Source organism: Callospermophilus lateralis, chromosome 8, assembly GCF_048772815.1.
Source record: "Callospermophilus lateralis isolate mCalLat2 chromosome 8, mCalLat2.hap1, whole genome shotgun sequence".
NCBI classification, from domain to species: Eukaryota; Metazoa; Chordata; class Mammalia; order Rodentia; family Sciuridae; genus Callospermophilus; species Callospermophilus lateralis.
In genome coordinates this window covers 137,930,963-137,953,223 of record NC_135312.1, presented here as the reverse complement: position 1 = coordinate 137,953,223, position 22,261 = coordinate 137,930,963, and the positions used below count along the sequence as shown (strand labels likewise).

General features: G+C 47.8%; 1 protein-coding gene across 4 annotated transcripts in view; it reads right to left on the bottom strand.

Annotated features, from left to right (window-relative positions):
- Positions 1-22,261, bottom strand: part of Trpc3 (transient receptor potential cation channel subfamily C member 3) — a 62,299-nt gene that overhangs the window by 3,106 nt on the left and 36,932 nt on the right. For 3 of the 4 annotated variants that reach the window (XM_076863881.2, XM_076863884.2, XM_076863885.2), the window contains exons 4-11: positions 21,400-21,564; positions 18,831-19,047; positions 17,405-17,638; positions 14,888-15,152; positions 12,336-12,531; positions 10,854-11,063; positions 7,835-7,918; positions 78-153 (exon numbers count right to left, since the gene is read on the bottom strand). In XM_076863881.2, the coding sequence (XP_076719996.2) occupies positions 78-153; positions 7,835-7,918; positions 10,854-11,063; positions 12,336-12,531; positions 14,888-15,152; positions 17,405-17,638; positions 18,831-19,047; positions 21,400-21,564 (1,447 nt within the window). The remainder of the gene's footprint in view (positions 1-77; positions 154-7,834; positions 7,919-10,853; positions 11,064-12,335; positions 12,532-14,887; positions 15,153-17,404; positions 17,639-18,830; positions 19,048-21,399; positions 21,565-22,261) is intronic. The other variant, XM_076863882.2, reaches the window with a different exon arrangement.

Below are 22,261 nucleotides of genomic sequence, written 5' to 3'. Positions count from 1 at the left end.
TGGGGGAGCCCAGGCCGCGCCCTGCTGTGGAGGCTCCCCTGCCTCAGTCTCGGAGGACGGGCTGCTCGGGGGCTTACCTTCGTTCACCTCATCGTTCTCCTTGTCCACTTGCGCTTTCAGGACGTACCGCTTGATCAGTCTCTTCATTATCTGCTGTTGGGCAAGGAGAAGTGGTCAGTGGTCACACAGCCCTGGACACTGCTCCTGGGGGGCCTCCCATGCCTGGAGGAAGTTCTCAGAACTAGGGACACAGTACCCAGGCCTCAGACCCCCCTCCCCGCCTTGCACCTGTCTGAGACTTCACTGCGTGACCCACGAACTTGTCTTTATGCCTCAGAAATGGAAGAAGCTTTACAAAACGCTGAGTTGGAAGATTTCAAATCATGGTTTCTCTTCCAAATAAGAAATGGTTTCTCTTTCAGGAGCACTGGCACTATATTATCCCCATAGACAGACACTGCCTTATTCACACTGTTACTGCAGGCTCAATACAAAGAATTTGGAAAATACAGAGAACAGCAAAAGAAATAAACAAAACCATTGATAATAACACTATCCCAAGATAATCGCTGTTGTAATTTTCACATGTCCTTCTAATAGCTTTTCTTTAAATTTTATATATTCATAATTATTGCACGTATGAAATTTTACATTTCCTGGGTATCATGTTATATCCCAGGCTTTCCCCTCATAGCAATATATGTCATTGTTATTTTCCACTCTAAGTAAGGGTGCTTATAGGGTAATTATTTGTCCACATTGAAAAAAACTAGAGTCTTCATTCATACCCGAAACACAAAAATTAATTCTAGTGCATCTTAAGTGTGAAAGACAAAACCTTCAAGTCCTTTAAAAAAGTATAGGAGAAATATTTATTTCAAAGTGGAACTGGACTTTCAAAAAAGACAAAAATTTCCCACTGTAATGGAAAATATTGTTAAGTGTCCTTAGGACTCTAGATCTCTAGATCTGAGTGCAGGGCAGGCCAAGTCGGGACTTGTAACAGACAAACAGTTTGCATCCAATATGTAAAAACACGTGTAAAAGCTGTGACTCAACAGGGAGACTCAAAAGAGCCAAAGGCAGACAGGCGCTCACAGCAATGGGAACATGGACGCCAGCAGGCTCACGGAGCATCCACACTCTTTTCTTGGGAGACACAACTTGTTAATTAAACTTGGCAATGCCAAGAGGTGCTGGGAAAGACGGGGATCAACGAGGACCTTCCCTTTCCTGGACAAGCCACTTTGAGAGCAATGTGGTCTCATCTTCTGAAGCCAGACACTAGTGCGCCTTCGTGCAGAAAGCGGGAAGGGCCCAGGGAGGCGCACGGTGGGCCCAGAGGCAGAACAGACGCAGCCCTGGCCTGACCAGCGTGGGTGACGGGAAACAAACAGCAACAGGAGACGGACAAGCCAGTCACGGGGGTGCTCACTGCGGTGGGTGCTCACTGCGGTGCCCAGGAGCACACTGTGAGCCACACGGCAGCGGGAGGAACCTGAGAAGCACAACGTTGAAGGGAGAGTCCAGCTGCAGATCACGGAGCATGAGACTGTTGTTACGAAGCTCAGTAGGAAATAAACCTATGTTTTAGGACTGTCTGCATATTTAATAAGCCTATAATTTACAAAGAAAACTAAAGCAAGAGGTTAGAAAACCAACCTCCAGGAGGTGGTAGCCCCCGGGGTGGAGGCGGGGCAGGGTGGAAATGCACAGGCGCACAGAGTGGACCCATGACATCCCTGGTTGGTTTCCCAGTGTGCACACAGTGGGTTTCCGAGTGTGCACACAGTGGGTTTCTGAGTGTGCACACGGTGATGCTTGGCAGCTCAGCATTGCTACATGTGTCAAATACCACGCTTCCAAGGTAACAAGAAACGGGGAAAGGCCTGAACTGAAACTCAGTCACAGGGAAATGGAAATCAGGGACCTTCTGATGCAAAGTCACCTTGGTTCCTCCAAACACCTGCTTGAGAGAATCACAACAGACCAAGGCAGAGCCACGCTGTGGGCAATGCCCACTTCACCAGTGACAGCAAAGCAGAACACCCGTGGCGGGGTGTGGGAGCTGGAGCCTGGCTCCTGTTGGCTCACAGGCACACTCATCCTTTGGTCGGTGAGTGTGCACTGAGAGCCAGCTCCGGGCCAGGCTCTGTGCCAGAGACAGACAGGGCTGCCGCCACACTGGCAAGACTTCTTACCTACCCAGAACAACTCCCTGAGGGAGGTGAGCGTATCAGGGATCTCAGTTAACAGAACAGTGAGGTGGATTTAGCTCATCTTTACAACAGTTCAGAGCAGCTCGCTAAATGTCCTTCAATGAAGGAAGGAACAGACACAAGTGGTTTCTTCATGCAGGGGAACGTTACACAGCAGTTAGAATAAAAACTGTGATATAAGTGTATCAATACAGACAACAGTAGGAAGATAAGTGAAGAAAAAGGGTATGTGACGCTCATACAAATTTCAAAAAACCTAGTGCATAATGTTATGGATGTATTTATGTAGGTGATAGATATCTAAAAGTGTGCCTGGGCAGAGTGCACACGTGACTTCCAGGTAATGAGGGTGTCTGGGGAGGGTGGCAGCTAATGCCATAGAGCAGGGGATTTAAGTTGTGTCAAAAATTTCTTACAAAAACTATCCAAGAGTGTGGCGGAGTGCTTTTGTTATGCCAGGGATATGGCTCTTCCACTGGGGCTGGCCTCCACTCAAGTGCTCAGGTGGTCCTCCCGCCCCAGCCTCCAGGGTGACTGGGACCACAGGCACTGTCACCATGCCTGGCTTAGAATATGGCAAAAGCATTTGTCAAGTCAAGGTGGCAGCAGCACAGACACAAAGAGAATACTCGCGATACTTTTCTGTGTTTGAAAAAGTCCATAATTAGCTATTTTAAATGTAATAAAATAAAAACTCTTCAACCATTACAACAAATAGTTGCTGCCTCACATTTCCTGGGCCTCTCCAGCCCAGGCGGCCGCGCTGCCTCTTCAGCAGCCAGAGCCCTTCAGACCTGGTGGACATAGTTTTCATGTAGACACAGAAGGCTTAGAGGAGCTGGGAGTGAAGGGCTGTAGGTGGTCTGCATGAACCACTGAGAAAACTTTTATTTGTAAACCCTACCTCTGCAAAAAGTAAAACCTCTTGAGATGAAGGGGAGGCAGAATGTGTTTGGAGCAAGGAGTCTCTGAATTTGAATACAGGCCTTTATTTACAAGCCCAGAGCTCAAGACACTGAATCTCTAAGCTTCCTTTCCTCATCTCTATAACGGGGCAATAAAACTCAGGCCAGAAGGAGCTATGCAGAGGAAACAATGCAATGCACGTAAAAGCACAGGTTCTGCTGGAGAAGGTCAGCTACAGTTAGGATGCTTTACCGCAGCCTGAAGACTGAGATGTCGCCGCTCACGTTCCCCGATGCAACACTCTCTCAAATACTTACATCAAGTTTTCTGAAACTATACGGAGGAAGGCTACGTAGTCTTCCACCCACTGCCAGAAGGGAAAGTGGTAGGAAAATAGAAAGTTTATGGTAAACGGATGGAGCTGGAGAATATCATGCTAAGCTCATAAGTCAATCCCCCCAAACCAAAGGCCAAGGTTTTCTCTGATGTGCGGATGCTCGCTCACTGGGGCTTAGCTTAGGTAGGAGGGAGTGAGGGAGGGAGGGGGTGGGGTAGGAAAGGCAGTAGAAGGAAACACATCGTTTCCTATGTACATCCATGACTGCATGAGCAATGTGATGCTGCCACATGTACCATCAGGAAAGTGAGAGACTATACTCCATTTACGGATGATGCATCAAAGTGGATAAATGTATTCTACTGTCATGGATAAGTAATTAGGACACCTTTTTTTTAAAAGAAATTCCCATGTGGTTCAAGTTCCCCAGAAATAGCCTGAACAAAGCTCATCGACTTCCCTCACTGAGAGGAAGAAAGGAAGGGGAGCTTGTTGTCACCTGTCACCTTCTGCCTGCTATAGGCTTCAACTTTCCCCTTCAATGTCTGGTGCGTTTTTAGCTGGTCCCACATCCCACAGAAACGCCACTGTGATTTTTCCAGCTTAAACACCCCGGTGCACCAAGTCGCAGCCCCTCTAGGAGCCAAGAAAGCGCCTTGTGTTGAACTGAAACCCTTGGTCCGCGGTGCAGGGTTCCTGTGAGTCCTCAGGAAGGCTGCCTGTCTCGGGCAGCCGCAGAGGCCCTCCCTTGGGACTCCCCCTGTTGCAACAGCTCCTGAAGGGGATCCCCCGTCACCCTCTGAACCACAGCTCAGAAGGCAAGCTGCCAGACCTGAGTGGTGACTTACAGGTGTCTATCTGGTGCAGAGAGAATGTCACAGTGTATAAAGCAGAGAGCCCGAGGAAATGGCTCCCTTACTGGGACTCCGAGTTTCTTAGGGTCATCCATGCTTCTGTGCAGCAAATGCTGCCTGTTTGTCTTAATAGTCATAGTGCTACAAACGACCAGGAAACTCACATATAAAAAGTAAAAGTGCCATTTAAAATTTTTTTCAATACCCAAAATTAAATTGAGCAATAACAGATTTATTGAATTTGCCTCTTTCAGTCAAATTACTAACTAACTATAGTAGCCTGTAGATTAACATCCTCACTCCTCAGACCTCCAGGAGTTATCTGGACTTCTTGTGGACACTTATGAGTCACATTTCCGGAGGACACTGTGACTTTATGGTGTAGACTACGGATTTTCTATGTCCAGGGTGTGGAAGGCCTGGAAAAAGATCCCCAAAGCTGAGACTGAGGGGTGGCAAGGTGCAGACCCCGCTGGTTCTCCTTACAAGCAAAACCAGGTTCCTTCCTGACATCCACTGAGACAGGGAGAAGGAATAGACGTGGGCGTGGAACAGCTTCCTCCCAAGGGAGCCAGAGCCTCTTTTCACTCTTTTGTTCACTAACTTGTGTTTACTAATTCAAACTCAGGCTGCTGCTGCTCAGTACCCATCAGGCACTCACCTACCCTCCCCTGACTTCACTCTCCATTTGCCTGAAAGCTGGACTTAAATCTTCTTCTGGGAAAGATTCCCCCTCCTCTCTCCCAGGCCAGGATTTCAAATCTGTCATGCCTGGGGACAGAATGTCGGCACCAGGACGGGTCTGCACAAGCCAACCTTAGGAAGATAACCCTGTCTTCCACTAGATTCTCCAACTCTATTTTCTTCATCTTTCACTTCTCAACAAATTTATTGCACTTGGCAAGATATATGCAAGCTCTAAATCCTAGCTACCTATCACGGAGTGTTTTATTTCGCTATTGTTAGTCTGCCTTTTGACAGTTTAACTTGCAAACCTCAGGTACGGAACCCAAGAAGATAGAAGAAAAGAATGACCACCTCCTGAATTCTTTTTTTTTTTTGTTGTTGTTGTTGTTATTTTTTTTTTTTTAATGTGGTGATGGGGATTGAATACAGGGCCTCATGCATGTTAGGCAAGTGCTTTACCACCGAGCTCTCTCCCCAGCCGCTCCCCACCCCAAATTCTTGAAAAGAAAAGAGAATTAAATGTCCATTTTCTTTTAGCCCTTCAGTGGTTGGTGTTTGGTGGTTTTGTGTGAATGGTACCACATTAATACTAATTAATATGAACAAAGACGACTATTTACAGGACTCCAAAGAGATAAAAGCAGACCTGAACCAGTGGAAAGTCACTGTGTTCTCAAAAGGAAATGAGGACATCATAAGGTGCCAGTCCCTGCTGTGTGCAATGCCCACACCTGTGATCCCAGCCACTCGGGGGGCCGAGGCAGCAGGACGGCAAGTTCAAGACCAGGCTCAGCAGCCTGCAAGATCCCGTCTCCAAACACAGCACAAAGGGCTGGGGTGGGCCCCAGGGGTGAGCACCCAGGCTCAACCCCCAGTACCCGACACAGCGCCAATTCTCCTTAAGTAAACATTGATCTCAGTAAAAATACCACCAGGCTGTTTGTATAGTAGACAAATCAACTCCAAAATTCAAACAGGACAGGGAGAAAGAAAGAGAGAGGGGAGAAAAAAGAAAGAATAGCAAAAAACGGGGGTTCATTTGTTTGATTTTGTTTTAAACTACAAGAATTAAAATAATATGGTCAAATTGCATGAATAGACAGAATGGAAAAGCTAGAAATAAATACAAATAGATACCAGAGTTTAGCAATAAAAGCAGGATTTCAAATCAGTATAAATGAAATATTATTCAAACACACTGAGCTATGTAATCATCTGGAAGAAAAAATGAATTTGGATCCCCACCCCACATATTATGCTAAAATATATTCTACATGGTTGAATATTTTCACATAACAGATGACAGAACTTAAGAAATATGGATGGGTAGAAAGCTTATTAAGTGATCTCAGATGGGAGAAGATCTTTTCAAAGACTGCACGAATCTCCAACCTAATAGACTTGGGAAGGTGACTGCAGAAATAAGAAAGTAGGAGGAGAAATAACACTTGTGAATATCGACACACAACAAACTGGCAAAAAACTTCCCAACTCATAACACAACAGCTCATATCTTAAAATATTAAGAATTCCTCTTAACTTATACCAAAAACCATCAAGAAAAGCAGGTAGACATTGGGTCCTAAGAATATAGAACACTAAACATAAAATTAAGGTCAAGTTCATTCAAAGTAAAGGTCAAGTTCATGCACAGAAGCCATTCTCATAGGCTAAGACCCAAAGCCCTTGCGAAACACTGTTTGATTTAGGAAGGAAACAGATACTCTCATACATGTATTGTAAGTGTAAATGTTACAAGCTCCATCAAAATCAGCTTGATAATGACTAAAAAATTTAAATACACAGATACTTAACCAGAAAATTCTCCACATTTGCACGTTTGAAATGTCAAGTACACGAGGTTGTTTATGGCAGTATTACTTATAACTGTTAAATACTGGCGATATCCTTTCTCTCAGTAGGAGCTGGATGAGATAAACAAGCACACCATAGGGAACGTAATGTAACCACAAAAGAATGGCTTTGGTAATCAGTGAGCCAATCAATTCTGCAGAGTCCCCTCCTCCAGGAAAGCCCTGTGAAGGTGGGTGTGTCACGATCCCAGCATCATCTGACATCATCACTTCCTTTGTCCTCAAGACACCCGCGCACACCAGAATCTAAAGACTCAAAATGAGGCCAGCTGAGGAACAGAATTCAAGGGTCACAGCCAACAGCAAATGCAAAGAGTGTTGTATTTGTTTGTTTATTTATTTTGGTACTGGAGATTGAACTCGGGGGTGATTAACCATTGAGCCACATCCCCAACCCCTTTTATTTTTATTTAGCGACAGGGTCTCACTCAGTTGCTTTCGGGCCTCGCTAAGTTGCTGATGCTGTCCTCCTGCCTCAGACTCCTGAGCTGCTGGGATTACAGGCCTGCGTCTGTAGGTATTTTAAAGCAGTGTCATTGAAAGAGCACAGCCTGACCACAGTCACTTGGAAGATGGGTTGCCCTGGAGAAAAGCCTGGAGAAACAGGTCTGATTTTCAAACTGCGAGAGAGGTATTTATCTAATACACCATAACTCCCATTTCTTTGTCCAGTTCAAGGTTTATGAGACATGCTTTGGAAATTATAGCAACATTTTGCTTTCAATATTGAGAAAAGAACTCTTCTTCCTCAGCCAAAAAAAGGGGAGGGGGAGAAGGAGGGGGAGAGGGAGGGGAAGGGGGAGGAGCAGTTGGACTGATTTCTAAAGTCCCCTCCAACTAGAGTGTTCTTTTCTCATCTTCTCTGTTCCCGTCTTATAGCGCCACTCGCTATGCACACACACACACAGACACACAGAATCACACACAGATAAAGAGAGATGTCTAAGGAGTTCTTACCTGATAACGTGTTGGCTGGTTGAGAATGCTGTTAAAACTGTGTGATTCAAAAACTCTTGAGTTAGACTGAGTGAAGAGGTTTAACTAGGAAAAAATACAATTAACCTAGTAAATTAGAATACATTCATTTGGAATCAGAAGCACAGTCTCCCCTATTCTCCTTGGTCACATTTCTGAGGAACACCTTGTGGAGGTTGAGTTTCTACGTGAGTTCATCTAATTCCAAAGGCAAGCTCTGGGGGGACGCGCTCACACTGGTCCCAGTGTTGGCAAGATGGGCGGGACAGAACTGCTGGTTGAGAACACGTTTTTTAGAAGTTGGCTCCTACTGGGCACAATTTTCCCTGGGACCTGGTCTTGATCAAGATGTGCACTTGGCCCCTGGAAGCGCAGTTCCAGGGAAGCCGTTCAGTCGGCTGCTGGGCCTGCGCAGGGCACGTTACTGGGTAGCACTGTGGGATCCCATAGCCTTAAAAGAGAAGTCTCAGTAATGCATCTTCTCAAGGCTGTACAAGAGCTGGGATCACACTTGGGAGAGAATTGGGCTAAAGAATCTTGGTTTTCCTTCCCTCCTCTGCTTCTCTCCTTGGGGTCTAGACTCTGGGCAGGAATGAGAGTAGGAGGGGCACAGAGGCACATCCACTCCCTGTGACCTATTACTCATGGGCACACTGCCCCCTGGTAGGTGTGGTTCAAAAGCAGCGCCCCCCCCCCCCCACCGTCCAAAAAGGCGAATGCGCCCCAGGACCTGAGAACCACCATCTCAATGTGGGAGGTGAGGGATGCAGGGAGTGGAGGTGGCGCGGACCCTTCCGGTTGGTCTGCAGTGAAAACCTCATCTAGCGGAGTTAATTCTCCTCGTGGCCACTGGAGGTCAGTGTCTGCCCACCAACCAAGGCCAGCCAGACAGGTGAGCAGGAAAGGCTGATCGGGGGCCTCCCTCCTCCAGAAAGAACAACGGGGGAAGTGGAATTCTCCGAATCTTTACTGAATTCAGCATACACGAGGGTCCATGCCCGTGCAGAAGGTGACAGGGTCTGAGCAGGCCTATGCGCAACTTAGAATCACAACGACCACTTAAGCCAGATGTGGGAGGCCTAGGATGCCGAGGCTCTTGCCTCCCCAGAGATGAGAGCCCAGCCCATCTTCTGCTACCAGCGCCTTTCCTGCCCGTGGCACACACAGGCCGGAGCAGGTGACCTAAGGGGACACCCTCAGTGGACATCCTACATAAATGCTCCCCTCACTCCTGGGAGAAGCTAGTTTCCTTTAGAGGGGTCCAGGAGCCACGGCCTGGGTGTGCTCTTCTCAACCTGAGCTCCCCTTTCTACTTTATGACGGGGTCAGGAAAGAGGTCCACGGACTCAGCTGCCTACAGAAAGAAAGAAGAAAACTAAGGTGTGTTCCATGAGGTGCTAGAGTTGCAAACTCCACACCTGGGACACTCCTTTTATATACTTCAGTCTTTCAAAGCAAAGTCAGTTTCAGCAGTAGCAGGAGCCACCCAGGACAACAGTTCCAACCAGGCCCCTTTAGGGGACCTGCTGCCCCGTAGCTGAAAGTACAGCTCAGGGAGGGAGAGGGGAGGCCACAGCCTGGACTGGGCTGCTGGGCACAGAGCAGCCAGGTGCAGCAGAGAGCTGGACCCAGACCTGCCCTGCACAGCCAGCCCAGTTGTAGGTGAGGAATTTGAAGGGTGTAGTTGTCTTATTTATAAAATGGAATACCGGATACCCACCTTGCAGCACTGCCTGAGGTTCAGACGGACTGCAAAGCACTTTGTAAACTGTGAACAGGGAAGGGCCCTGATATTTGTTGAGGCTGGAACGTTGCATATCTCACAGTCCTCACCACAACCCTCCAGAAGCTTCCTCTTTCAGGGGAAGCGATTAAAGCTCAAGTGGCCACATGGTTTATCCCCGCTACCTGTTCTGACTCCTAAGAGCCAAGATTCAAGCCCAAGTCCAGCAGCAGGGCTGTCTTCCTTGCACTGTAATGCTTCTCGCTGTGTGCTTACGAGGTTCTGTTTTAAATCTTGGCATGCCATAATCCTTATTCCCTTGCAACCTAACAGCTGTCAGAGCTCACATGCAGGTCAGAGAGGATTAAAAGATTGCATTCTTAAAGAATAAGATTCTAGGGTTGTAACAAATCTTGCAAACTCACCTCTATCTTAAAAAGCGAGAAATTAAATTGCATTAATCCTCTTTTCCCCAGCTTCAACTGAGAAAAAGTACCCACCTCTGCTCAGGAAGGCCTGTATTTTAGAGAATTAACCTAAAATCCTGTGGGCTTCTAGATTGCCTCAGCTACAGGCCATTTTCACAATTTTAGACAAAAATTCTATATTAAGCCTGTACATTTTCTCCTATCTTCCTCCTTCACTGTTATTTGAATTTTTCCCATATTTTTCTGTCTCCTATACCAAGCTTATCTTTGAAAATTAAATTCACGCTCATAAAGTGCCATCATGAAACGTTTGTTAAAATCAAAGTCTGACTCAACTGGGACAATGCAGGCAGGCCATTCTTGCTACTATAAAAGGGGCTTGGAGTTATTTGAGGAGCTCTCAGGCCTGACTCGGTTTTATGATTCTAAAGGAAAAAAGTTACTTAGCCCAGTCTAGCCATGCTCAGTCTATGAACAGGAAGAGGATGATCTGAGGTTAAAATTATTTAACTTCAGAATCACAGCCGAGAACATGGAACACACCAAAACAAAGTGCTTCCTAACAACAAAGTTTCTGTTTACGTTTAACAGTTCAAGGGAGTCTTGTCTGTTTTTAATCTGGTGGTTCCCAGGAACTTCTGACCGCCCAGGCATAGACAAGTGGCTCTTGAAACATTATGCAGACATCAAGCCTTTGTCTATAGCAGCTGGTGGGATGCACGGCCACTTTCAAGGTCTTCTAGGTTCACACATAAAATTATTGCATCACACATAAAAATTACACAACGAAAGACAAGGAGAAAGAGACAAAACATGGATTTTAAGGTCTTGGTAAGTTGTCGATACCTACCCTGGACTTTGAGTTACCCATTCCCATTTCTAGATCCTTCTGTAGCCTTCTCCTTCTACATTTGGAGAAGTTGATGATCCGCATGATGAGATACACAAATGATTTTGGACTAGGAACCAGGCTGAAGGGTGGGGGCAAGGTTTTCCCATCATCAAAATATGAGAGCCAAAGTTTGGAACGAGCAAATTTCCATTCTACGTCACTGTCATCCTGTGTTGCAAAATAGAAATTACTGATTTGAAAATTAGCTACTAAATTTTTAAACTAAATATTCCAGTAACAATGTAAATTCTAGCAATGAATATAAATGTTTTTTGAAATAGTAAGGAACTCATACATAATTTTCTGCATATGATCTCTATATGCTATGGGATAAACTGAGGATCACTTCTATGACACCATTTAAACTTTTTCTTTTCCATATTCCTTTGTCTATATCCAGTAAAATATAACCAGAATTTCCTAATCCTCACAAGATAAGACAAAAAGATGAGAAAAAATTAGAGGCAAGAAAGGACAAAAGTGTTAACTCCCTCCCCCGATTCTTTGCCCCACCGATTCTGCATGTTCAAAGTTAGTTCTTTGCTCTCTACCTCATTCTCCCCTCCCCACACCCACCCAAGCCAGGTTATACACGTGACATATTATACTCCAAGGGCAAAAGGAAAATGAGAATTTAGAACAGATTTTGGGAGATTATGTTTCTGACACATGCCCCCAAGTGTCATGTGGTTCCCCAGTAGCCTGCACCGACCTCCATCTACTCCTCTCCTCAGGGCCACCCCATGGTGATGGCATGACCATTCCAATAGGGGCCAGGAAGAGGGGCCAGGGTGGAGGAGGCTGGGTTGCTCAGGTCACACAGCCCAGACAGGCACGGACGCACCCCCTAGGTGGGTGTCCAGCGCTCTGAGCTCTCATTTCTGGAGGAGCTGATCTCTGCGTTGGGGACACTATATTGCGAGGCTCTAAACACACTTGGAGATTTGGTAGAGCTGAGAAACAGCTAGGCACCAGGAAGATACTGAGCACAAAACTGGGGGATGGAGGAAATACATTCAGTGAAGACGATACTACCACCCCAAGCCCAAGCAGAGATCCGAAGCAGAGCGGTTTCCAGAGACTAGAGATTCTGGCCAGATAAAGTTTGCCATCTGTGTTTGCAGGCATCTAGCAATTCTTCCACCAGGAAGGACGCTGACTGGCTAACCCAGGAGACAAAATGTGTCTCCCTATGGCAGGGCACGTGGTCAGTGATTTCAAGACTTCTGAGACACCCTGAGAGAGGTGGAGTGGGAGGGACCCCCTGGGATCTAGAAGAACTGGACAGGTGTGACTACCTGCTGGGGGCGGGGGACACAGCTGAGAGCAGGCTCTCTGCATGGATAGGAGCCTCTTTGTGACCACAAGGCCCAGAAACAGATGTCGCATGCCATCAGAGTGGGATGGCAAGGGCAGATGCTGGGGACACAGTGGGCTTACCTCGATTTCTTGATAGGAGCTATTGATCATAGCAATGAGCATGTTGAGTAGAACCACCACCATCGTTACATTGTATATTCCGTAAAGGACATATCCAATATTCTCTATGAATTTGTGGTCGTATTTGAGCACAACGGAAGTCACTTCAGACAACCCAAATATCGACCAAAACAAAGTCTTGAAACTTTCTTCTACACTGTGGAGAAAAAAGACACACAGTAATTAATTAATGATTCTAAGTATTAATTATTCAGAAGTAAAGACAAGTTAGGGCTGAACACCATACAGATGTAAAATGCAATCAGAACAAACATTAGTAACTACTTCTAACAATTTGAAGATAGTTAATAGAAATCCCCCTCTCAGGTTTTCAGGACTGGTGATTAAATGGCCAACGGAGCTTTTCTGAAGGACCTTCCAGGGAAAGTTGTCTGTGCTCAGCAGGAGAAAGCTGAAGCCATATTACAATGCCCATTCCTTTCTCCTGGGAGGATGAGAGTTTGAAGTTTGATTTGGTAGATGGTTTAGATATTTAAGTCAGTTTTCCTGGAGTAGAGAAGAAATCAAAATTATGGATCTACTTTAAAAAAGCGTATGAACATATTCCTTGCTGCATCATTTGCTATGAAATAATTTGCTTTTAGAATAAAAGCAAGCTAGATATGCAAGGAACAGGCTGAATAATTCTGGAGCATCCAGACCTGGAAGGCCATGCAACCATGGGGGGAAGTGAGACAGACCTACCTCCACGTGTTCACATCAGCGATGCCAGAGGAGGGTTAAGTAAGAAACAAGACAGCCATGGTGAAAACCTCTATCATTGAGTGACAAGGGGAACACAGATACTTACATTCTACTTTATGAAGAAAAAAAAAAATCTCAAAGTGTTCCAAAGACACGGGCATTTCTGGAACTAGGGAGAACTAGCAGACTGGGGGGCCAAGGGTGGGAGGGAACCAGCCTGTCATCGTAGACACCTCTCTGAATCTTTTGTCACAAGAACATACAGTCAGTCACCGCTGGGTATCTGTTGGGGCTGGGTTCTAGGACTCCCTGGGAATATGGACGTCTGTGGGTGCTCAGTCCCTTAAAGAAGGTTTAGTATTTACATGTAACCTATGCACCTCTCCTGCTTGCTTTAAACCATCTCCAGGTGACTTATAATACTGGATATGGTGACACTGCAATGCCATTGTTGCAACAGTTGTTCTCCTGTGCCGTGTAGGGAACAAGGACAAGGAAAAACAGCTGTAAGGGTTCAGCAAGGACACAATGTTGTCAGGCCTCTCGTGACCCAGGGCTCGCTGAACTTACAAGGAGCCCACAGATCCTGAGAGCCAACAGTGTCACCTCCCCAGAAGCCACCCTTCGCTGGACATGAAGCAGGGCAGGGGAAGGAGGAACGAGGAGGATCGAGCCGCGTGTTTCCCCTGATCACAGGACTTCCTGATTCCTCCTTCAGGACAGCCAGCACCCGGCTCTCCCACACCAGTCCCCCGCTGGTGTTCCTCAGCCACTTTGGCAAAACGCACATGGCTGTTTTTAACATGTGACTGGCTTGTGATCCCTGATCCGAGGACTAAATAAATAATCCTTGAACAGTTATGTAAAATTCCATTACAAAGAAAGGTTCTAAAGCAAGTTCTTTTTCCGGAAAACAATTAATGGGAATAGTATTTAAAGAGGGGGAGGGAAAGGGGTGGCACTGTGCACCTCTGTGCTTTCCCCAGCGGGTTCAAGCTGGTTTTTTCTTTATTACAATAGAGTGGATTTCAGTCTCTCTCACCTTCTGACCTGCTCTCTGTTAACTATTGGGAACACTAGTTCAGAACCATTCAGATGTCCGCAAGGCCTTGGTATGCTATTTTCGTCTACGGGGAACTTGCCGAGAGTGAAGCTGGTTCCCAGCGGCGGCTTCACCAAGGAAAGGCAGGAGGGAGTATGATCTCCTCACGACAGGGACCAAGATACAGGGAGGCCATCGCCGTGACCACCGAACACCAACGGGAGAGAAGGACCCACAGTCGGGGTACCTCCACCCCGAGGCCCGCAGTGGTAGGGAGACTCAGCTGGGTCAAGGAAGGCTTCCCGGGGAGACAGTCACAGTGCAGGAACAGTGTGACCCTGGGCAGGAAGTGGCCTCACCACTCCAGGGGGCCCCAGGACACGCCCTTTCCTCTCACCCTCCTCCCTGCACTGTCAAGGACTCATTGAAACAAACCAGGCTTCCGTTTCAGAGGAGTAGTACTAGCTACAAAGGGACAGGCCTAAACTTAACATGATGAAAGAGACATCCAGGATTAGAAATCCCATACTCCATTCTCTTAAAATAGCAGATTTTGTCCAGGATTTTTTCCGAATCCTGATTGATTCTGTGGCCAAATGTTCACTAAGGTAAAAGAGATGAAGCTGTGGAGCAACATGATCACACGCAGGAACTGACTGTTTTCATGGGTTTTTTCCTGCTCTTAAAAACACCTTCACTACGGTAATTGAAATTTTTCTCCTGCTTCGTCTAGACCTGCTGGAATTCCTCTTCATGCTCGACTTACGTGGTGAAAGCAGCGTTGACTTTGGCCCCCAGGTAGTAAGAGTACAGTATGAACATGCCGATCATGAAGGCCAGAAACACCATGATGAAGAGGACCATGAACTTGAATATGTCCTTCACCGTCCTTCCAAGAGAGATCTGCAAGGGGCCGAAGCTCTCGTTGGCAGGGAGGATGTAGGCGATGCGAGAGAAGCTGAGCACAACAGCGATGGCATACAGGCCTTCGGAGATGATCTGCGGGTCAGAAGGCAGCCATTTATCTCTAGCTAGAAAAGAGAGAGAGATGAACAATGGAGCGCCCTGCCCTGGCCAGCAGGCAAAGTGAAGGCACCAGTAGGGTCTGTCCTGTAGGTAGCTGGCTCTGCTCTCAGCCCACTTAGTTAACTGTGCTATTCTTACGTTAATCAAGAACAAAATTTCTATATTACTTTCAGTGGAGAAAAGACCAGTGTAAAGACACTAAACTGACAACACATGGATCCAAAACAGAATAAGAGATAAAGAGGTTAGAGCACTTCACAGACACCGAAGTGTCCAGGATGACGCAACAACCCACTGGCCTGTCCCCTCATCGTTAGACTTATTAACCAGCTCTTCTGGTGTCCAATGGGCATAGCTGGAGTAAAACTTTTTAAAAAATATCTTTAGTTGTAGATGGACACAACATCTTTATTTTACTTATTTTTATGTGATGCTGAGGCTCGAACCCAGTGCCTCACCTGTGCGAGGCAAGCACTCTGCCACTGAGCTATTGTCCCAGCCCGAAGTGAAACTTCTTTCCCGTGTTTGGTGGGAAATCAGTTCGTCTATCAGTTTATGCAAGTGAAATCTCAGACAGCATTGAGGGAGAGTGTCACTGGGCCACAGTAGTGCTGCCAGGTGACGGCCAAGCAAGTTGACTTGTTTCTAGAGGACGAAAAAGGCCAGGAAGGGTAAAGATTGGGGATGCAGATTCACAACAAGAGCCTAAAGAGCCTTTCAAGGTTACTGAGTCTGCGGTAGATCCATTTCCCCGGCAGGTCAGTGAAGAACTGTGTGGCTGATTTTGTGTGAACTGGGTCATTTCCAAAAGCATGGACACACTGTGGACATTGCAATAAGAAACCTTAACATTCACTGAACACTCCCGCACGTCACTGTCATGTGCTGCCCCGTGAGCATGTGGCAAAAGCTGACCTCTGGGAGATGCAGAAGCCAAGTCTTGGAAAGTCACTTGTCCAGGAGGTGGGAACGTCAGCAGTCACAAAGTCCCCTTGAGACAACAGCCATTAAATAGACACAGATAAACTCAACACACGTAAGTTATGGAAAGAGTCAGACATAGGTAACACACAAATAAAGACTAATTCTTAAGTGCAAATGGTGATCCTTGGCTCGTTTGAACCAGTGTCCTTGCTGGGTACGCTTCAGTTCCACACGGGGCAAGACCTTGCACGTGAGAGCAGGAGCCCAGCCTTCCAACCTGGACTCGCCCCCCAGTGAACCCTGACTGCCTCCACAGTCATCCTCCAAGCAGGACACACACTCCACGCCTGAGCTTCCGCCTCTGCAGGGCTTAGATTTATACACGTAGGTGAAAATTGCTACCGCAGCTCAGGGAAGGGAGCAAACAGCACCCGGACAGGTTTGTGCTGGGCAAGAGGTCATCCGCCACCTTTCACCTGGATGTCCACGGGGGTCCCCTGCTCTTGGTGACAGAGAAGTCCGGAAAGAGCCCCACTCTGTCTCCGCAGCTGCAGTTCTCTGTGGCCTCAGCGCCCCGGCACCTCAGCTTACGTCTTTTTCTTACGTTTTTTTACGTTGCTCTCACAGCAGTTTAGACTTGCATTGTCTAATTTGCTTGAACCCACAGCCTCAGGGACTCTGGGCTCTGAGGATCTGGCTTCATAGACTCCAAGGCTCATGCTGTGTCCACTGTGCACAAATGTGCAACACACCTTTCACACTAACACACGGTAGTGGTCCATTATTTAAGGGGGGGCTTATGTGGTTTCAGTTACTCATGGTTGACTGTGATCTGAAAATTTTAAGTGGAAGTTTCCACAAATAAACCATTTTTAAGTGTTATATGGCACAGCATTCTGAGCAGCACGCTCAATCTGTGCAGACCAATTCTGTCTCTCGTAGGACATGAATACCAGTGTGTCCATGTGGTATAAGCTACCTGCCCATCAGAGACTTAGGAGCCATCTAGGTGATCAGACCCACTGTCACTGTACTGCAGTGTTCATTGTTCAAGAAACCCTCATTTTACTTAATAATATGCCCAAAGAAAGAGAAGCAATGCTAGCAACTGTATTATCATAATTATTCCATTTTATTATGGATGTCATTAATCTCATTGTGCCTAATTTACTTATTAAATTTACCATAAGTACATATTTATGTGTGGGAAGAAACAATATATATATAGATCAGCAGTTTCAGGAACCCACTGGGGGCCTTGGGACATACCCGCCTTGGATGGAGGGGGCTACCGTACTCCTGACTGGCATTTCCTCTGCAGCGAGCCACTCACCGTAGGTGAAGTACTGTATCTCGGGCGGCAGCGTCACTTCGCTGAGGTCACTCTCTTGGACATAGCTGTCCACGTACTGCTGTGCTTTTGTTGCCTGAAGGAAAGCCAGGAACCTGGCCGTGAAGGCGGCGATGAAGATGGAGAGCATCCCAAAGTCCAGCACGTTCCACAGCTGCAGGATGTACTCCCTGGGTCCTTCCAGCCATAGCTCCTTACACTCAGACCACATCATCCCTGGGGGGGGGGGCGGGGGGAAGCGAGGGTGCGCGTGAGAGCACAGTTCAGCGGGAAGCTGCCACCAGGCGCCTGCTGACCCAGGCCCACCCTGGGGGGAAGGGCTTCCCTCGGGAGGGACACACCCCGCCGAGCCAGAGACAGGGCTCTACACGTGGCCACCAGGACGGGGACCTGTGGCAGGTGCAGAGAGGAGAAGGAAGCAGGCAGGTCAGACTCGTGGAGGACAGAAGAAGAGGTGTCCCTACAAAAATCCAAGGGGCTGACCATCAAGCCATGGTGACTGGGGAAACAAGCCCCCACAGCAGACAGTCACCTGGAATTCTAATGACGGGCTCCCCAGCCACCCAGGAAGCTGGACTGTCCCCTCCCCACTCCCGCTCTGCCCATGCTGGGGAGGCCAGGAGCATCCCAGGGACAAGACAAACCCCCGAGAAAGGCGCCCACTTAGGACGAAACTGAAAGCAGAAAGTGCCTCGAGGGGCGAAGGGCACAAGGTCGCCCTGTGAGAGGGCACAGTAACCCGAGAGTTCACCAAGACAAAGTTCATAAGATAATTACTTGGCCCAGGTGGAGACCAGAGGCCAGTGAAGGGGATAACAAGCCCATCAACTCAGGGAAGGAGAAGACACCAAGAAACACACAGGACAGAGGAGAGAGAACAGACAAAAATGACTTTGGATCAGTGGACAAACCTGTTCCAACATGCACTTATTAAAATGCAACAAATTTTTTTCATATCATTTAAATTTTCACTCTGACACAGGTACTCAAAATGGGTTACTGCAAAGCAAAGTAACAAATATCCTGAAAATGGAAACTCCTAAAAATCTCTCAAATGCAACATAAAGGTTCTTTAGTCCTCAGTTAATAGCTGCTGGTTTATTTCACAAGCATTTCAATGGAATAACTGATCACAACAGTGAGTTACATCTAAAAACTTAGTTGTGTTCAATCATTGAAGTTAGATTTCTGAAACATGGTAAACTTGTAATCAGGTCAAGTTGATCATAAAAACTTCTTCTGAGTTAAGGCATAACTTTTATAGGCATGTACCAAATTATTCAATTATCTTGCTCCTTAGCTCACCTGACACTGGTGACGTCCCCAAGGCATAGCAGCTTTAGCAGAAACTGACAATCATTTAGACCACTAGTTTTTGGTAAAAGGGTACTTGAAATCAAAGCCTTACCGAGAACCCAGACCATGATCAGCATCTCTGTCCACGTGAACTGAGTGGTCTTCACCCTGAAGATCTGTTTGGGGTAGTCCGTGACCGTGATGTTGGGCAGTGTGGCGATGCCTTCAAACCTGTCGGAGGCGTTGAACACCAGCAGGCCCAGGAAGATGATGAAGGAGGCCGCGTGTGCCACAAACTTCATGAAAGGACTCCGCAGAACCCGCCCCAGCTGCAGCAAGACAGGGCAGCGGAGAAACAGGAATTTCACTTTAGAAAAGGTGCTTTTAACACTTCACATACAGACAATAGATAAAGGAAATGGGAGCACTTTTAAAGACCTGCTTCTGTCCCTGAAGAGCCTAATGGTGAAAGCTAATCTTTACAGGGAGACTCCTGGTTGAAAAGTGATTTAATAAGGCCTCGGGATTCCTTGTTTCTCAATGTCTAGTTTCCCTCGGGCAACTACACTGGCAGATGCACTTCCAGGGCTCCCCAGACGTGTGCGGTTCTTGTCCCTTCTTCACGAGAGAGACTTTGCAAAATCAAAGTTCTTGCAGCTGGAAAGAAACTTTGAATGTGCCCTATGCGGTTCTTTGATGCTTTGTAACTGAAATTCTAGAAGTTTGTAGACTCAGGGCATTAAAAACCCTCTGAGGGGTTAAAAAAATAGTTACTACAGCAGAAGTAATTCGAGTTCTCATTTCTAAATACTTCAAAATCATTATAACTTGTATCAAATGAAAAGGCAGAAAATATTAGAATCAAAATGAATATTTTATCCATTACCACCTCAATAATTGAAACCTCCAAGTAGGTTAGCTTAATTAAAAGTCATCCTCTGAGTTGGGAAAATTATGCTATAGTGCAAAGCTATTCTAAAGTTCAGTTTGTAATTATTTTTAGATGACTCCTGAAAAATCCCCTGGGACATAATGTCCTTAAAAGTCCCGTGTTCTAGTGGAAATGAAAAACAATTCCTCCTGTCTCCAAGGCCTCCGTGGTCCTCATTCCTGAGCGTGCGGTAGGTAGATTTATCAAGTGAGTTCTCCAGTCCACACTCTCAGCTCCTGCCTGGAACTCAGTCTATGACCTCAAAAGCACTGAGGTTTGCATTTGAAAGACTGAACTTTGAACAAATGTCCAGAGCCTCCGTTTGATGTCAACAAATGACCAAGAACATCCAGTATTGCTGGGGCTGGAGACCCAGGAGGGCACATGGCAGAATTCACATCTTCTACGCTGGACACAGAGGAGTAAACTGCCGTGTCACACTGCTGTCCACAGCCGTGGAGAGGGCACATGGGGCAGCTTGTCCACAGCATCTGCTTCTCCTAAAGGTGGAAGAGGAAGCTGTGCACGTCTCTGAGTATCGGGCAGGTGTGGAATGTGCTTGCTGTCTCCTTTGTGCCCTGGATGGGTGGTTCACAGCAGCTATAAAAGGGGGCATAAGGAATGACTCAACTCCCACCACCCCGCTCTGCCCAGGAGAGACTACCACCCTGTGAGGAGTGGGCCCCAGATGTCCACTTCAAACCTGACGCCCTGTCCTAGCTGGTGAGCTGCCAGGAGACATGTGCGTGCTCCAGTTCATCACCCACAGAGAGGGATACCGGTGGGAGGATGGTGGTGTCCCTCGGTGCTGTCCTCCTGTATCAGGGTTTGGTGTTTATGTAGTTGAAGAATCAGGAAGTAGTTTTCCACAATATGGAACAGAAGAACTTAGCCCAGCTAGGTCCGTAATGAAGAGCTTTCTGCCCTCAGCTGCCCTGGGCAGCCCAGCAGTGAGGTGAGAGGAATGAGGAATCCCCCACACACACACACGATGCCCTGGAGCAGGACTGCCCGGGAGTCTGGCCAGAGTGCCCACGGGTTTCCAGGGCCATTTGTAAGTGGCCGTGACTCGTTCTGCCAGACACTGCCCCATTACAACAAAACCAGGTTCTGGAAGACGGAACAGGACTGAGCGGCCTCAGAGCAACTCCTTCCCTCCCTCCAGCAGTGCCTTATCAGCCTCCCTGGACTCCGCGGCCAGGCTGGGTCCCACTCCCGCCTGCTTCAGGGACCTCTCAGGCCCCACTGCAGAGCTCTTCATGAGCAAGCCCAGAGGCGAGGAAGGGTAGGGGACAGATGACCTAAGCAAAACCAGATGATGTCACAGACCCACGTGTGTCTGGAGGAACAGAGGGCTAGGGGGCTGACTCAGGTCCCAGGCTGAGAGCCCGTCCTCAGAGGGCTTGGGACCCAGCCTCAGATGGCTCCCACGGGCCCCGGCCAGCTCCCGATGACCTACTGCTTGGTTCTCACAGTGGGGCTGTCCCTTCTGGTTCCAACACGGTCAAACTCTGCTTATTAAGCTGTCAGCAGAATGGGCCTGAATGCGCTGGACTTTCCCTCCCGTCTGTCTACCACGGGATCTTAACTCCTGAGCCTGCGTGCCTTGTGCCTGCAGATGTGGCACAGATCTGTGCTCGCGAGTGAACACAGATCAGAGCGAAGCCCTGAGCGTGAAGCTCCCTTCTCTCCTCATCTAGAGGGTCACACTGCACCAACAGTGTGTAGGGGAGGGTGTAGGGGCCAGTACCCGGCTGCAGGGGGCGATCCAGTAGCCGATGGCGAGCAGCGGGAGGCCCACGGCCACAACCAGCACCACCAGGCACTTGACAGCCACCGTCTGCTCCCGCAGGCCCGAGAGGTTCTCGTACCAGATGGTCAGGAGCTGCTGCTGGCAGTTGGGGTGCGCCACAAACTGGGGAAGGGAGAGAGAGAAGTCACCATACCGCACACACCACTCAGCCGGGCCCGCACGTGCGCCCAGAGAGCGCCCGACACAGGCCCTGGAGGTTCCGGAGAATCCTCCTTTGCCTTCCCTCCATTTTCCGAAGCTACGTCGTCACTGTTAGCAGAGCTAATGTGGAGACGGGCGTGGAACTGACACTGTCCTTCATCAGAGTTCTTTCTGACAGAAACCCTCCAAAGTTCACTGCTTCCTGTGTGCAGTGTGAGTGGCGCCTGGCTCCTTTTGTGAAAGTGTGCGACCTGCCATCTGCCGGCTCCTGGCACTCAATGCCAATGGAAACGCAAAAGGTATTTGGCTTATTGTCGACTGCTGCTGAAAGAGGGTGTTTTTAAATGTCTTGAGCAGCCAAATGCGACATGTATGAAAAATACAGAGATGCTGTGCCCTCTGGGTGTGTAGGTATTGCCACTGAAAAACCCAAAGACCTGCAAAGCACAGTAACCTGCAGGTGGTGCCAGGTCCACGCCCCCTGCCTCCGGGCCGGCATCTGCGTGATTTCTCTGTTTCAGAAACCTGCCCTCTTGCAGGGCCTTCCTCCATCACGGGCGAGAAGAACACAACATCTCCAGCAGTTCTTTTAGGACTACAGTCTATTCAGGAAAATGATCCAGTGTCACTGACTTCAGCCCTGCCACCTGAGTTTGCC